Genomic DNA, 17,140 nt, shown 5'->3' with positions numbered 1-17,140 from the left:
TTTGTTCAGGCAAATATCCGTAGACAGTCCTCTACCTCCAGTGACAGAGGCGTCCACTCAAGAAACCGAAACCGAAAAACGGTGATGTTAAAGAGAATCTTGGATCAGTTTGGGAAGGAACTGCGTACAACTGGTTATTCGATGAACACGGTACGAGTTGAATTAAGATGGAATGGATGAATGAAATTAGTTGTTGGGTTGTTGAATACTTAACAGTCATTGATTGTCTGAATGCTTCTGATGCGTTTAAAGAACGAATCGTGATCGAGAAAGAAAGGAAACTGGTTATTCGAGTCTAAGACAGATTACGTGAATCGTCTCATTTAACTTGCGTCAAATTATGCGATCACGAGATACGCATAGCCCACTGTAATTTCGCCATAAGTATTTCAGAACGTACTCATTCGATTCCTCAAAATTGAAAGTAACGAATTTGCAAGTAATTCAGACCATCGTCCGAAGAAGAGTTTGACGTTCCGTTTCTATAGAGTTAGGCAAAGAGTGTTATGAAACCTTTAGCATAGACTGTGGTTTTAAATGAAAACAGATCGAATTATTCTCAGCTGAGCTGAAATCGTCAAACGTAGTTGTAAATCGTATAAGTCTTCAAAGAAAGAAAGACATTTTAAGTCATGGCGGTTAATCCCTTCAAATCTTGTTCCATTTTTAGTGAACCCAGTTAATAACTAACTAATAAATGTTCGCACGAACAGAAGTGCTATGAAAATCAAAGAGATAGATAGAATCTCATGTTCATTTAATCCCTAGTTACTACTCGTCTCATTAGTAGCATCTTACCAACAATTGGCTGTGGTTATACATGAATATCGTTTATTCTAGGAAACGATGAACTTGCTCCTCGTACAAGGGATCAAGGCTGAAAGGATTAACGCGAAACGTGAAAGCCGAATGGCACTTTTTGCAATGGCGTTTTACTTAAGTGTGTTAGCTCTATAGGCTCAAGTAGGTGCAGCAATTATATGCTATACGGGATTTAACCGTATTTTATATGCACGCCTACTTGTATTTTGTAAGAGGCTTGAACAGCCTGCGAAACAACGACATTGTTTTACATAGGTTCGCGTTACTACAATACATGAACGAATATTTTAGATATGTTAATCGTTTTCTGATGCAATTAAGCATCTGTCTCTACTTTTTACATCCAGCGAGGATTTTTTATACGTTCGATTACTGTTAAGGCTCATTTTAGATGTCCACGTTATGGAAAATCTAAGTTTGATAGGTTTTTTTTTTGCTTTTATCATTACATCTTTTCGTTATCTTGAATATTTGATTGTTAATTTTTGTAATAGGAAAATTGTAACATTGAATTGATTGAGGTTGAAGTAATACTTCTGTTTAAAATACTTCTATTTAAGTCTAAAATAAACTGAATGTTTTAGGTTGGTATATTTTAATGAAAATTCTGTACAGGGTCCGGTGCAAGTAAGTTTGTACTGGCCCAGTACAAAGCCACACGACTCAGTGGTCATGTAACAGTTAGTAATTAACCAAAGTTTCAGTTCATAGTGCAAAGCACGCGACCAAGTCAACGCAAACAAAGTCAGATTCATGATTTCGTTGGACCTTACTGATATACAGGGGACCATAAAAAATTGTATTGAATTTAATCAATAGCTTTTGAATTCTACAACTGGATAGATTCAATAATCATATCATGTTGAGATCTAACGAATTCATTTATAGAATTCCCTGTGGAAAGATGCACAATTTACAAATCTAGTGGTAATCAGGCATCCAACTTCTGATATTATTAAAGTCATTAATCAGTTAATGATAATCGTAAGACTAGCCCTAGTAACGCTATAGCAGAGTGTCTACTGATGACTAATTTTTAAACTACTGGTAGGATAGACCAATGCTCGTATAAATTCTTCAACAAAGTTAAAAATCAAATAATAATCAAAAAAGTGCAATAGATCCAACTTGCTAAAAAATCCATATATTCTACTAAAATGTAGAACGATGATAAATAGATATGAAGAGCACAAAATAAGAATCAGACGGAGGATATATTATGCAGACTTCATGAGAGTTATAGAAGTCTCATTGCATATTCCCAGAATTATTCAGTATGAAATGTATGCCAGCAGTTAAGAATTAACAACGGAGAATATCATTAGCAAAACTGTATGTATTTTAAAAAATTATTGCGAGCAGTTGCTTGAGATGATTAACTGTAATTGATGTTCTCCGCATCAGTAGGCCTTTTGTATCGAATTGTCACGGGTATGTGTGTTATTTGAAAGACTAGAATCTTATAATGAAAATATTTCTGGTGGTACATAGCATCTTTAATTTTTCCCTTGGAAGAGACACGACTCAATAATCAGATTGACTCGGCAAGTCGAAATCGTAATAACGTGAGAATGTGCCAATAGTACAGATACAAAAGTTTCTTTTGATCTCAAAAGAAAGTGCAACGTATCTCCAGAAATATCTTGCGTTTATAGTCCTGGACAGTAGCGTTCCATTTCGGTACCTCTATGTTTAAGCGCCTTTATCTACGAAGGTGCTCAACATCGTTACGCACCCGTAGATATTTCTCATACGTTACGAGTATCCTCATGAAATGCACAAGATATTTTGTACTTCGTACTAGTTGCACACTATATTTCTCAATCTACTATAACAAGATAAAGTCTTCAAATCTGTATGTGATCCTATCAACAGGAAGATAGTCCTCAACTGGCAATCATATCGTACCACTTACTAGTATATGAAAGATTTTCAAAGAAGAAATAGATCGCAAGTGAAGATAATCGAAACACAATGCATTACTATTTATATCAAAGGGCTTTTCAAATTCTTTCAGAATCTCAGAATCTCGTGTGCACTTCTCATTCGATTTCAATGAACACGATCTGTTAAAGGCCGTTTCGACTTAAATCAGCAATACATTCGGCAACTAACATATAAAAATGACACAAGCTATAACTTACCTTTTTTAATTTCTAAAGATGAAAGAATTTATGTCGAAGCGCGTCTTCTCCTTGAAGTCGAGATGCAATAATGGCGTTGGTTCCAAAAGCGCGCGAACGAACAAAAGACTGATGGTGCTGCTAAAACGGAACGGTTATCTCTGCCCTTCATGCGCAGTATGCGTGAATCGGAACGCACCCATTGACTACGGCCAATTATTGGCTGATACGATCGAACATTATACCATCGATCAGATGTATAAAACGAAAATGTACAAAAGTATGCGATCCGTGGTTGAAAAAAAAAGATAGAAATTATAATTAAACGATTCCATTAATTTCAGAACAAATATAATTGTAAATTATTATCTTTAAACTATTATATATCATTTAAGATACAGTCATAGGGTACAAGGAGAAAGAATCCTGTTGGGGTATCCGAGAAGCTCAACGAGAGCAATGATTGGCCAGGACACCTACTATTCTTTATAAAGAAATTCGAAATTTTTAATTCGTAATTAGAGAAACATATTATCAAAACTTGCTAATTAAGGGTACAATATATAAAATATTCGCTATGGAAAATTGTGTAGATGATAATTTTAACGAGTTAAACAATGAACATTGGCCCTTCTAGACAACCAATCACGTAGAGAATTTCCGTTGCACATAGCTGCAGGTAATTCGCAAAGGCGTTGCAACGTTCTCTTCTCCTTCGTCCGTCGTGAGGTATGTCAAGCCGAAATTTCCTTTTAACCATATAAGTATGATAATTTTGTATGATTTAATATAATTTGAAGTACTCGGATTTACGAGTGAATCGCTGTAATTACGATTTATAATCGGGGTTACCCGTTATACGTCTTTTTGTAGGCTGTTGCTTCTGAGCGTTAAAGTTGGTCATCGCTATTTCGCTTTCTCTTTCGCCCAGTCGATTCTTCTTTCGTCGATCATAACGGTATTTCTAGGGGCGGTATTCTCAGTCGTTGCTTAAGACGATCCTAAGAATAAGCAACGACTGAGAATACCGCCCTAGACGTTTTCTTCTCGTTTCGATATTCTGCTGGAATTTCTCGCGAAGCATCTTCGTTAGATCCATTCCTTCTCGTTTCTTCTGTTTATATTCTCAATCATCCTGGACGATTTTACGTTTTTCAATGTATTGCGCCATTTGGATAACATCCTCAGCGATATTTCGATACTGTCACCTGCAAGAAGATTATTCTGAAGAGAAAATTGGTACGTCAGGGTGTACAATCAGTCGCAGCAAGTGTTACAAAGGCTCACGAACAGGTTTCAATTTTCAGTGTTTAATATTTGAAATTTCTGACGTTAATCATTCTGCGATTGAAAGTTTTGGCTTTGAACACTCAATACTCTTGCTATAACATTGCGTTATAACTTTTTATAGATAAAATCCTTTACCTCTTGCTTCTGTTGAATAAAGTTTTGTGGAAAATATAAAAGGTTTTTCCACTTGTTTGAATATATCCTGGTTTATCTTCGTTATATTTGGTTTTGTCCTATTAATTAAGGATTTTTCAATGGCGTCTAAGAATGTGGTCCAACGGGGCTTGAAATAATCTGCCATAACTCCAGACCATTGTTTATTTGCATAATCTCTAATCTCTCCTCGTGGTCCCCAGAGAGTAATCTGATTCCTAGCATTGTATTCGTACAATCGTTCCTCTGCATCATTGGTGGCTAGGCTTTTTGCTTCTTCCAACCATGTGCCTAATAGGAAATCCTTTCCGGAACTCAGTATTAGTTCCAAGTCATCAAAGAGTTCCAATATCATACCACCAAACGATCTGAATATATTGCAATAATAAAACCACGTCTGGTTTTTATTATGAATATTTGGGAAGTACTAATGCGTTTTACATGCGTACTTACTTGAATGCAGTGTGGTTTTTCTTATTGAACGAATCTATCAAAGCGGTGTATAGCTCATCTGCCTTCAGTTGAAGTGCTTGTCTTGTTACATCAACAACATCATGCTGATAAAGCGTGTTATTTCTTCTCCCATGTCTGGCTTGTAACAATACGTTCCATGTTTGGTAAAACGCTTCATGGTCGTACCATGCCTGTTTACAGAGAAGTTAATCAGTATTTATTTCCAAAATCATGGTAGAAAGAAATCTGTTTGAAAAAGAGGAAGTCTTTTCACCCATGGTATGAAATTTAAACTTGGACGTCTAGTAATCACATACTGTCCTCTCATTTTTCTTGTGCCAACAAAGTTGTATACTGTTCTTCCCAAGTTCTGCCATGCAGCTACTGTATACTCATTGCAGGCACCGTATCGTCGACAAGCATAATTTTCAAACCTGGAATGATTTCGATTGGCATGATATTCGTGTTTTGGCAATCAAAGGTATTGTTACTCTGGCATTATTGGAATTCCATTGTACCATTTATCCAAATAGACTGGGTTTTTACGATAAGCCATCTCGTTCATTAGATCGTAGATAACATAGTTCTGGTTTATGCCTTCCGGTGTTAGACCTGTTCCTATCATTGTGCTGCCATTCATATTCCTTCCTTCGAAAACGTGCTATAAAGGAAATCCTTTTGATCATTGCGTAAGAAATTGGGAATATTTCGTATAATATTTGGAACATTGCTCATGTTCTGCTTGAGTGGTACTCACATGGTTGATAATTTTGGCAGAACCAAACATTCCCAGTGTTCCTCCGAAATTGTGCAGCATGCACCAGATGAATGGTTGACCATAATACGATTTTAATCTTCTGTATTGTGGAAATTGTTCAGACTGAAGATCCAGCACAATCATTTTTCCCTATGAACGAACAATCGTGTTATTTTTAGATTTTGCTGTTCAGATCTGTTTGTTCTCCTCGTTAAGAATATTTACGATTGGCACTGATGTCAGAAAGGCCTTAACCCTCGGCACAGTCCAGAATATGATGTCGTGCACGAACAGCCAGCCTTGCATTAGCCTTTAGGAAGAACCATGCTTCTGTATTATACGAGAATGAAGTATCTATTTCATAAGTTGAGGCAAAACACTGTTACCATATTGCTTTTGAATCGACTGTGCTCATGGCTGAGTAAATTGAACGTCCTACGTTCCTCAGGAATTTCAATTCGCCTGTGTGTTGTGGTTCGTTTTCGTTGAAAGTATCACAATTGTAGATGTGATCTGTTCCAAACTCTTCAATGTACTATAAATTCAAACGTTTGTGTACTGTTGCAGAACGCAAACACATGTTTCTCAAAATACAGTCGTTGAAATTACCGTCCTCAGAAAATTTTCGCCAATCATCTCAAAAAGTGGGTCCGTAGGCTCCAGAAGATAAGGGCTGAAATAGTATTTCGTGTATGTCATAGAATACAGTGTAGAGTACACTTGTAATTATAGTAATACCATCTCTGGAATGGTTTGTATGTTGTAAGATCTTATTTTTCTGACGTCTTGCAATATATGGACATCTAAAACATGATTGCATACCAACAATACTTGTCAGCGAAGTGATTCCAACAAGAAGCGTTGGTTACGTTTGCTTGTGGAAACAGCCTGGAGAAGGCTCTAGGCACATATCCTGCGAACGCTGGTGCAACAGGAATGATTCCGAGGTTCCTCATCCTCTGAAGGATTTGATGTTGCAGACTAAGAGACCTTTCGTGCCACGATGGAGGTAAGGGACCGCCGAAGCCGCGAATATTGCCCATTCTTGCCCTGAACATAAGTGCAAGATTGTTAGCACTACAAGTTCTCATAGTAGTTCTACTTGCATAAATAGACAAGAACTAGTTGCTACGGCATAACAGTACCAAGGTAAAAAGGCGGGGCCTCCAAAATGTTCAGCGATCTCTTCCCGTGTTAAGTTCAAGTCAAGGTACACTCTTTCCCAAATGGCTTCTTGGCCAGTAAAAGCAAGCGCTAAGTTTATTCCATTAAGGGCCATCCAGTCAATGCTCTTTTCCCAGTGGTCCCATTGCCACCATGCGGATGTGTAGCCCATGGTGCATACGTTCTGATAGTACCTAAATCTATTGAAGAGCTTAAGTGTTGAATATGAGGTGGAAGATATCTAACATTAGGGATTAGAATTAGCAACCTATCGTTGGATGTAACATTAACGCGAACGTCTGGTAATGCGTTTGGAAGCTCAAGTTGATTGCCCTCCCAAGATATGTGGACGTTACAGTAGTTCTTCAGATAGTAGTGTAAGCCCCAGGCGGCTGCTACACCGGACGTACCAATAATTTCAATTTGCTGAAGAGAATTTTTGTGTATCTGGCGAGAAAAAAATCGCAAACTCGTTTCTTAATCCAGACTCTGAGTTTTCATACCTGTATAGGTAGACATTAATTATCCAAATCAAATTATTATGGTTTTCTGAGTAATACCGTAAAAGTATCCTTCCCAATAGGTCCACAATTGGGGTCCACGGTCATTGCGAATAATTTAGCTCGTTCTGAGCCTAGCAATCTCTCGGCAACACCTCTAGCCGACTTCGCTTGCACTTCAGGGGAAGATTTTGGTCTTATATGACCCAGGGTATGTTGAAACGCTACACAAATGCATTATTTTTCTCACGATTCTAACAATTTGCATACGTCACTCGTCTATGCACTTTGAGTTTGGTTTCAAGGCGACAACCACCTCTTTAGAATATCATCAGAAAAATATATCGTTTGGGCATACTACTTGTGAATATATCTGGTGAATGGTTGGTAGGTTCGGATAGGATTTAGTATAATTTCCACAAGATACCTCTCAAAACGACACTTCTACTTACCATCCGGCTTCGGATGCTGGCTGTACACCACCACTACTCCAAAAAGGACAATACTCCATGAGAATAATAATTTCAACACTAGCATTGCACGAACGTACATATCACGGCGAGCGCTTCAGAGTGGGCAACGACCGAAAAAGAAGCGTCTGACTAACGCAACATGCTATCCCCACTCTCGTATTCATTGTTCCTTATCTGGTGAGGCATCCGTCTATGATTTCTGTCGACGCAATTATATTTTTAAAACTGATTGACGGTTCTTCTCGTCGAGAAGACACGCCCCTGTAGTATTCTCATTGGTTCATCCCCGATGATGCCCCATCGGGCTTGAAAAGGAGTAGAAGCTGCTAAAGGGGGGTTAAAGACTTAGGCTGCTATCATGCTTTTGAAAAAACTATTAAATCCTGCGTCTGTCCTGTAGTTAGAGCGGGATTGTTTTGTGGTTTAGGTTTCATTTTGTGTAAGATTTAATCCTGATAGTTTGCGAATCTACAAAATGAGTTGAGTTAAATGATTATAGCACGAATATTTGTGTAACAATTACAGCTTTTTTTTTCATTCAGAGTGATATTTCTTCAATACATTAATCAACAATAATTTGTCACAAAGAAGCGTATAGTATTGTCATCGAGTACTTAAATGTATGAGGCAGATATCTTTTCATAATATGCTAACAACTGTTTGCAACGCGTTACCAAATTTATCTACTATATCAAAGCCAATGGGCATCATACGCAGTTTCTTCACAATTTCCAAGTCCTAGTTTCCGCTTTCCCGGTGATTCATTTCCACAGTTGAGTCAGTGGACACGTGAACGAAGATGTCGTCTCCAATTTTCACTTTTCCCGGGATGTATAGTCCACAATATATGCCCATCACTGGCGCTTCTCCTTCTAACGAAACGCGCTCTGGGTCTGTTTGTTGCCTGAAACTGAACCACAGTACGAGAAGCATGAAAAATGATTCTTTTCCTAATCAAATCAATTATTCGTACCTTTTTAGAGTCTTGAGGGGCTCCTCTTTTTCTGCTATGCCCGTTTCTGGATTAACTTTCACGAATTTACACCTGCATCAATGATAATTATTATGAACTAAAATTAATGGTATGAAAGATAGATTTGTCGTTGCATATTGTACAGCTACAGTCAGATCAATATCAATAAACTACTCAGAGCTATTAAGAAGCTGCCTCTACTTTGCTTGCAACCTCTACTAGTACGAATGAGTACCCGTACCACTCGCAGATTGTTAATCGCGGCGAAAACGAACATCCATGTATACTCTCTACAAGTTTGCTGTTCTGTTTTAGAGCGGGGAATATAGTGGAGGGTAGCACCTTGTGCATGGTTTGAAGTTTCTAATCACAACATTTTCCCCAATCTTTATCCACTCCCAGTTGTCCTCCTCGAATGGTTCTTGTGTGGAGACTAAAACGTTTGGACGGAATTGTAAAGTAGGTACAGGTATCTCCAGTTTCTCGTTCAACACCGCGATGGACCGTGTGGTCATCAGCATGTAGCTTGCCAGGTCATTGAACAGACCCTGAAAAATTTATCTCTTCTAATCGGACCCAGAATGTTTGTGATATCGCAATCTAGAATCTAATTCCTTATTACAGTGTCCTCATTCCTCAGTGTCTTGTACACTTTCGTGAATTTCTCCCAGGGTTTAACGAAAACGTTTCGCCTGTCTATCATGGAGCATCCTAAACGGAGTCCAGAGCTTGTCCCAGTTAGAAATCTGTAACCGTGATGAAATTTAGCCATTATCCTAGAAAAACACTGAGCGACTAAATCAAGCATAGTGTTTGAACATGTACGACTAGGTCATGCCTTATGTATCACACAGCCATGCCTAGTGTATCACTAGGTCACGCCTTGTGTATGACGAGGCAATGCCTACTGTGCCTTCCGTTCGGGAACTTTATGCCACTCGGCTACGACTTCTGTATCTATTACACAGGCTACGCAATGAACACGACCTCAGCCAAGATGATAGAAATATAGGTTCAATTTTGCTAACCTGGACAACCATTCAGCCGGTTCTGTTCCACAATCGATACACTTTACTGCCTCTCCCCACCACATGGTGCATTGAACGGCTTCAGATCGCTCGTCTGGATACTTCGGCACGGTAAAGGTCACGCTAGGCATCCCTACGGCTTCTAACTTCACCTTAGTCTCATCTACCGCGGTGAGGCTCACAAGGATCAGGGTTGGATAGTGCCTGCCAGTTTGGAATCTGCCAGTTTCCTCGTTGTACACTAAAAACATCCTGATCAACAGTGAACGTTCACCATGAATGCCTTTGGAAGGGATCATACAGGGCCGTTAATGAAGTCGTCAATGTTATTGGCTAAATTTTTTGGCTAATTGTTTAATTTTCCTAAAGGAAGATGATGAAGGGAAAATGCTAATAGTACCTGCTTGTATTTTTACTAATAAAATTTACCTGCATGGTGATAGAGACTTATAAAATGGTCTTTGAAATTCAATTAACACATTTCGCAATATGGGCACTAACAGGTGCTCATTACTAGTGCAAATTGAGTGTGGTTTGTTAGGAGTGTGCTGAAGACGTCAATGAAAGTCAATTGTAAATATTTTACAATTTTTATTAGGCAGTCTATCTCAGACCTAGTTATATTTGCAAGAAGAAATCAAACGGGCCTAATCTGGTACTTAGCTGGAAAAATTTGTGTAAATATAAAGCAGATTACCTGTCTCGAAGTGTGAATCGTCCGCCATTATCGATACTTATTCCATACTCTGTGAAATTACATTCCCTAATGTTTTTTCCACGCCCAGATTTCAGTGGGTATACGTACAGCTCCTGAATCTGGCCTACTTTCTGCCATTTTGGTTCAGGCAATTCCGGAATAGATCGGTTTCCGGGACATTCTGGTTCCTGGACTTTGTGAGTTATTTTGTTTGTGTGGTTTGCATGGCTGGTGGCGGTTTCATTGATCTCTTTAATCTGCTTTGTTTCCGTTTTTCTTTGTTTCCTTTGCCCCGAGGAGCTCCTCCGTATATTCCACAGGACTGCCACGCAAACTACCGCTATACTGCATGTTATCACTGCGGCTGATCGCCAATCCTGACAAAAGTGATCGTCGATTTAACAGAAAAGAGGAAGAATATGTGCACCAGGATTATTAATAACATTTTTTCATGAGACATGTGATTGAGAGTGTAATTTCTCCGTAATCCTGTGTATAGCTTCAGCGATCCAAACCCAATCAACATTCATTCGCGCATTTGGTTTCAAACACCGTATCGAAAGTGTTTCTGATTCAAAAAATTCTGATCCAAAATTGATCAGTCACTATGCCACGATCAGAAGTCACAAGTAAACTGCTGTCAGCTGACAAAATGTGACACTAAACACTTTCCCCATAAATTCTGCACGAATGGAAGTAAAAGATGCCCAACGTACCGGATGTCCTTGCATAATTATCGCCGGTGTCCTTCGCAAAGATATTGTTCTTCAGGTTTAACAGATTCAACCACGTTCCTGGTACATTCTGACTCCCACTGGATACGTCTAGTATTATGCAATGCTTCTTAACACACCTCCCTCTTCTGTCTCCCGCGAAATTATCCAGCGCAGGCCTTACTCGTGGACGATTTTGCGCTGTGCGCTAGTAGCTATCCACAGAAGGTAACTGAATGGCACCAAGACGTCGCCGATACTCACTCTTATCGTTTTATTTCTTCTACTTTTTGTAGGTTGGTAACTTTTTATCTTGCCTAGTCGTAGCCGGGCCAAGGGCACTTACCACGCCCTCAATAAAAACGTCTAACTTGTCTAGGAAGTGGGTTACTTATTCAACTCGTCTTAGGAAGGGATTATAAAAAGTTTGATTCTCCGATTTTACTCAATTTTGCAAATAGTTCATACCGTGTAAAACATCTTGGTAAACGTATTCAAAACAAAATTCTGGGTATTTTAAACAAAATTGTGAGAAAATCTACTTCGAAATTTTCATCTAGAACGTAAAAAGAATCTTGGAAAGATTATAAGTTTTCTGTCGTTCCAAATGCATGGAAGGGTACCCAGAAACATTAAATATTAGTGAAAGTGAGTTCTTCTCCTTCGAACATAAAAATTTATTTTGAAATTTACAAAAATTGGCTTTACATCATGTAAAAATATTTACATTTACATAAGCTGCAATTATATTTACAATTCGGATAAGGCTTTCCAAGGACGAGAAGGCTTGAAGAGATTAGTACCTTCTTTTTGAAGATTCACCTTACGTTTAAATTAAGTTAAAAAACTTTTTACACTGGAATGAAAACGTAATGTTTACGATTCTCCGAGATGGCGAAGTCATTAACTGCTTTTCATTTTTGAAGAATCAATATGCATCGAATCGATAAGTGAGCACATGGTCCCTAAACTTGAAATGTAGAAGTCTGGACGCGCCTCCTTTAGCTGATCCGCGTCTTCTATTTTGCTGAGGCCCGTTTGGACAAGCAGCTTCTGGAATCCGCACAATGTTCCGAACTTCATATCATGATCTATCCTGAAGTTGTGAAGAAACAACAGTTGTACTAATACAGTACTGCATCAAATACGAGTATGTAAAAAGGCGGGAAAAAATGTTATTCACGTGTCACCGATGAACAAGCATCGTTTTGGATCTTGTATACTACACGTTTCTAGAGTGAATTCCCTCAGGATACGACTGGGTTTCGCGCACTCTATGGGAGTTCTTCCGCTCTGTCTCGTAATGATGTCAATCAGGGGGCCAGGTCCTGAGGAGAAATATTACTCTAAAGTACAAACTGCAACAGCATGTTCAAGGCTATCATTTTGATCCCAATTCTCTTGGTGGCAACCGCAGGAGTAGGTCATACATCTAGGTTGTATTGTACATACTCTTGTTCCAGCATTTCATATCACATACTAGGGAGTATGGTAAAAATTCAATGATATAACGTTCAAATTTGATCGTTGTATTTATATTAATATAATTGGCTGGACCAGTACTTGCGAGAATGAGAATTTTGGGATACTCATCATGATAACAGCTGTGGTATAAACTGTTAATGGCAATTAATTGGATTCACTAAGCGTTACCTAAGAGTTTCGTATCGGAACTGCAGATAACCCATTCATCCTGAGCACCGCTAAGGTACAAAACGTCGTCCCTCTCTAAACAAGAGATTGCAAAAGCTAGTTTCACCCAATCGCAGTACAAACTGAAGTCAACGATCACCGCCTTAATTGACCGCGAGTTTTGTATAGACTTAACTGTTGCCATTGGATTACTTTCGTCGATTAATGGCTGAAAATAGAAATGGCAGTTCGTGTTAATTGTTCTTGAAGATAGTTGCATCGATTTTCAGTGTTGCGAACTAATATTTTCGGCAAAACGTTAGGTGTATTGTTCTAATTAGGTTTCTGCTTAATTCCACTTACGTTTTCCTCTGCCAATTTGATACCTCCATCAAGTAGGACTTGTCGGAAGACCGGGGTAGAAATCACGAACGCTTCATCACGGAAGTTAATCTTCTTCAGGTACCACGTGATCACCTTCGCTGTGGTTATTATTTGTTCCTGAGACATAACCAACCATGAGTGCTTGCGTCTGAATACTTCCGGGCAAGTTCCCTTTTTTTAATAATTTTTGGCGGGTTTTGTAAAAGGAATAACGGAATAATTTGACTTGAAAGTTAAATTTAATAAGGTAAAGAAAAGACATTAAAAATAAGTATTTCAGTTTATAATTCTAAGTCAATAATATTTAAAAAAAACCGTGGCGACCGTCCAAAAAACAATTTGCGACCCACCAGTTGGGAATCACTGATCTACACCGTCGCTCATGAATTTGCAAGATCATATATTATCTTTAATACCTTTTTTATCTTTATCTTATACTGTGGTCATAATGGCTTATTTTTGTTTTTCTTCTAACACAGGTACATGTGTAGTACGTACTATGTTTACGCGCGTGTAATATTCAAAGCAAGTCGCCTGCTGCATTTTTAAAAGATCAATGTGCAAAACTGTAATTCCTAAGTATCATTGGCGATAACCGTTAATTAATTTGGTATAAATTTTCTGACTGCCAGGTACCAAGTTGATAAACATCAGTAATTGATAGCAGTTTATGCTGGTCGTATTCAACTTTCGAATGCCAATTACAATGAATTCCAAAAATCATTCTTGAAAAACATAGATAACTGGTGCAAATTCTTTAGGTATTGACACATTTCCATGAAAATTATTAAGTATTGACATTGTCAGAATTCCACGAAAATGAATCTACGTAAGGTAGCGGTATGTAAATAAGCCTGACAAACTATCCGTTGTCATTATTTTAGTTTCTTTTTTTTTAATCTTAATGCATAGTAAGTTATACCGTTTATGACTAACAATTTCCATGTAATTAAATGATATTATACAGCTTTGTTTCTTGTATGTTTGGTTCAAATCTAGAAACTCAATTTTAACCCACTTCCACCAATCGAATTGTCTTGAAACTTTGTAGGCGTGCGTAGTTTGGATGACAATACAAAATTGTGGAAAAAAGCCGAGGAGGACATAACTAACCCGAACCTAAGTCCAACACATTGACGGATTGAGCTCTAAACATTAGAGCTCAATGCATTGACCGCATTCATTTTTAACTACGACATATAACAGACATTTTGTACACGCTTGTATATGTAGTTGTGCATATAGCTTTCATTGGAGGAATACAGCATATATTGAATTGTGAGGTTATGTTACTAAAATTTTGGTGAATAGAAATTTGGATATGACATTCACTTGATCCTAAATCTAATCACCTGTTTTCTACTTAAAAGAATTAAAAATAATAAAAAATCTACATCCAGAGCACAATACGGTATCTGTTTTTGTTATTAAATAAGAACTTTTACTGCAAAAGATCTTCCTATTCCTTAGCACAACCAGCTAGCACACGGTCGAAAAATCATGAGTCTCTAATTTTTAAAGTTCTTCGTTGCTTATGTTGCATTTTGATTAGCTCCAAGCTCGTGCAACATTCGCGTAAATGTACAAATAATTTAGAATTATTTTGTTGCAACTACAGTACAAACGTAACGCTTATAATAATAAGAAAAATACGAAATGAGCAGAAATGGGGATATGAGCAGAAATTGGGACACATTCACCTTATAAACTATAAACGAACGACAGATGTCACCCGATAACCAATACTAACGCATATGCTGCCACGGACACATAATTATAAACAGAATTTACTGCAGTGGTAGCGACAGTGTTTTTGCGAATATCTCGGAAACTAGGGCCGTTCGCCGATTATATGTAAGGAAAAAGTTGTTCAGAATGTTAACTTCTACAACATACTCAAACTTCGTCGAAGTCGGTGAACAGGTAGCTCTTCGACAAGTTTACCGAACTAGAAAATAAAAAAAAATAGAAAAAAATTTTGTTAAACGATTTTAATAAAACTATACTAAAAAGTATAAAACAATTCTTTTCCTGTACTACAATTTCAATGTTTTTTTTTCACTTTAAATAAAATCGTGAAGCGAGATATCTCACAACAAATTCATTTCGACGCTTGATGCCGTATTAAATTGATTCATTTCCTGTTATGAAATACCCTGCTTAACGATTTTATTGAAAGTGAAAAAACACCATCGAAATTGTATTACAAGAAACGAATTATTTTTTAGTTTTTTGTACATTTTTAATAAAATCGTTTAACATAATTTTTTTTATATATTTTTTTTATTAGTCTCATTTTAACAATGTATCAAGTACATTGGAGAAATAAACTTAAAAATCTTGAAAGCTTTACCCCAAATAGGCACAGCTGAAATTAGAGAATCTGAAATAATACTGCCTACATGGAATAGTGAATCATCTAACAAGTCTATTTCAATGTTAAATTACCGAAAGCGAAGTTAGTACTTTCATTAAATTTGTATACACCTAACTCTGATCAGACTTGGATTTTATAATCATTTCTTATTTTATGCACAAGAAAACACGAACTAACCGGATGTATTTCCAGTCCTAATTTCCGAATTTTTTGGGAGTAGCGATCGGTACTCATCGTGCTGTTGTTCGTCACAAGGTATACTTTCTTGCCCAGGTCCTTCAGTCTCTTCAGAGCTTCCATTGCTCCTGGGATAGGTTTATCCAAATGCCAGAGCACACCTGACACAGTAATGAAGATAGTTCCATTAGGAATTAGTCAGGGGACTTCTATAAACAGGATAGCTTATTGACAACTCGCCATCACAGTCCGAAAGGACGACGTCGAAGGAGTTCAAGAAGTCCTGCAGTTGTTCTGGTGATGACTGGAGTAGATTCTTTATGCTTGTCATCCTGATTGGCTGAAAACTATTACTTTCACTAGTAGAAATGGGGGAAACGCCGAATTAGTAGTATCCCTATCAATTAACGAAGAATCGTCTATAAATCGTTTTAATTAAATCGGTATAATACTACTCGCTAGGTGGTTACTACTCCTGTTGCTATACTAATAGTTGAACACCGGAGAGAAATTTTGCTACGTTTAGTATACCGAACTCGGTCGCTTGGCGGTTGTCAACTGCTGCATCGCACCGCAGTCAGCCACTAGGAATACCCGGATCCTTGTCAGATAGCATCACTGATAAGCATTGACGCGAATGAATGCCTGTCTGCCATATTTCTTTCTCACGATAAACGTCACGCTGGTGGACGAATTCTGAGATTTGATTATCTTACATATATTGAAAGTATTGAGTGGTGTATGGTTTCAAAGATTTAAGGTCACTTCAGAAATTCTTGGAAGATTTCATTTCTAAAATTGAGATACGTTATCTATTCTGCCTTTGGACACAAAAACAATTGGCAGGTGTTTCCGTGAATTCTAGATTAGGAGGTTTAGGGGTTCGTCTGCCTTAATTCACGGATTCTTAAAGGTTTCTTCCGTGTAAAATTTAGACACTGTAGGCCTAATATTCAAGAAACGGATTATAATTTTGAAAATGCTGTACCACATTTGCTTTTGGGGAGAATAATTAATAGATATCTATAAGAATACTGGTTTAGGAATTTACGGGGTTCACCTTGCTTGTGTCAGGGATTCTTGTACCCTTTTTACCAACAAACTTTCTGGAAGGGAATATTTAGAGGCCATCGACGAGATTCCGTTCTTACCATAAAGAATGGATGTCGCGACCCTATAAACTTCGGGCATGCACGAGTCTTTTGGCAGCCGAACAATAGGCCAGGATGTAGTCGATAACCTAAACCGATATAGACTGAATGGAGGAATGATAAGGAAACGTAGACGCAGACCAACTCATTAGTTCACTTTTACATATACATACATGACTGATTTGTCAAATAACGAACAGGAAGACAGTTACATATTCTTGGGACCTTTGTCACGTAAAATTGCGCATGACATGAATATGTACTTTTCGGATG

At 37.8% G+C, this 17,140-nt stretch overlaps 4 protein-coding genes across 5 annotated transcripts in view; 1 reads left to right on the top strand and 3 right to left on the bottom strand.

The window, feature by feature from the left end:
• LOC143375897 (uncharacterized) overlaps window positions 1-3,300 on the top strand; it is a 42,177-nt gene extending 38,877 nt beyond the window's left edge. Inside the window, exon 10 of the mRNA XM_076825519.1 lies at window positions 10-3,300. Coding sequence (XP_076681634.1) covers window positions 10-85 — 76 coding nt within the window. The 3' untranslated portion in view covers window positions 86-3,300. The remainder of the gene's footprint in view (window positions 1-9) is intronic.
• Window positions 3,301-3,700: 400 nt separating this feature from the next.
• Window positions 3,701-8,475, bottom strand: Naglu (N-acetyl-alpha-glucosaminidase). Its single transcript, XM_076825520.1, has 14 exons — window positions 7,715-8,475; window positions 7,323-7,486; window positions 7,031-7,209; window positions 6,744-6,962; window positions 6,421-6,648; window positions 6,208-6,271; window positions 5,985-6,133; window positions 5,824-5,908; window positions 5,599-5,748; window positions 5,360-5,502; window positions 5,116-5,275; window positions 4,842-5,032; window positions 4,371-4,756; window positions 3,701-4,153 (listed from the first exon to the last, which is right to left on the bottom strand). The coding sequence occupies exons 1-14, from the start codon at window positions 7,812-7,814 to the stop codon at window positions 4,035-4,037; spliced, it is 2,337 nt and encodes a 778-aa protein (XP_076681635.1). The 5' UTR covers window positions 7,815-8,475; the 3' UTR covers window positions 3,701-4,034.
• Window positions 8,476-8,715: 240 nt separating this feature from the next.
• On the bottom strand, window positions 8,716-11,413 carry LOC143375899 (mitochondrial amidoxime-reducing component 1). 2 transcript variants are annotated; one of them, XR_013086999.1, is made up of 6 exons: window positions 11,150-11,413; window positions 10,434-10,810; window positions 9,737-9,988; window positions 9,331-9,454; window positions 8,950-9,256; window positions 8,716-8,780 (listed from the first exon to the last, which is right to left on the bottom strand). XR_013086999.1 is itself a non-coding variant. In XM_076825522.1 (6 exons), exons 1-5 carry the CDS (start codon window positions 11,162-11,164, stop codon window positions 9,020-9,022), a joined length of 1,005 nt encoding a protein of 334 aa, XP_076681637.1. In that variant the 5' UTR covers window positions 11,165-11,413; the 3' UTR covers window positions 8,742-8,848; window positions 8,982-9,019. The 2 variants fall into 2 exon arrangements, 1 of the variants encoding a protein (XP_076681637.1); XM_076825522.1 differs by having other exon boundaries at window positions 8,742-8,848; window positions 8,982-9,256.
• Window positions 11,414-11,799: 386 nt separating this feature from the next.
• Window positions 11,800-16,314, bottom strand: LOC143375900 (uncharacterized). Its single transcript, XM_076825523.1, has 6 exons — window positions 15,957-16,314; window positions 15,717-15,877; window positions 13,142-13,279; window positions 12,800-13,007; window positions 12,330-12,474; window positions 11,800-12,242 (listed from the first exon to the last, which is right to left on the bottom strand). Exons 1-6 carry the CDS (start codon window positions 16,045-16,047, stop codon window positions 12,050-12,052), a joined length of 936 nt encoding a protein of 311 aa, XP_076681638.1. The 5' UTR covers window positions 16,048-16,314; the 3' UTR covers window positions 11,800-12,049.
• Between the last annotated feature and the right edge of the window lie 826 nt (window positions 16,315-17,140).

Source organism: Andrena cerasifolii, chromosome 13, assembly GCF_050908995.1.
Source record: "Andrena cerasifolii isolate SP2316 chromosome 13, iyAndCera1_principal, whole genome shotgun sequence".
NCBI classification, from domain to species: Eukaryota; Metazoa; Arthropoda; class Insecta; order Hymenoptera; family Andrenidae; genus Andrena; species Andrena cerasifolii.
The sequence above is the reverse complement of the archived record's forward strand: the minus strand, read 5'-3'. Positions and strand labels throughout refer to the sequence as shown.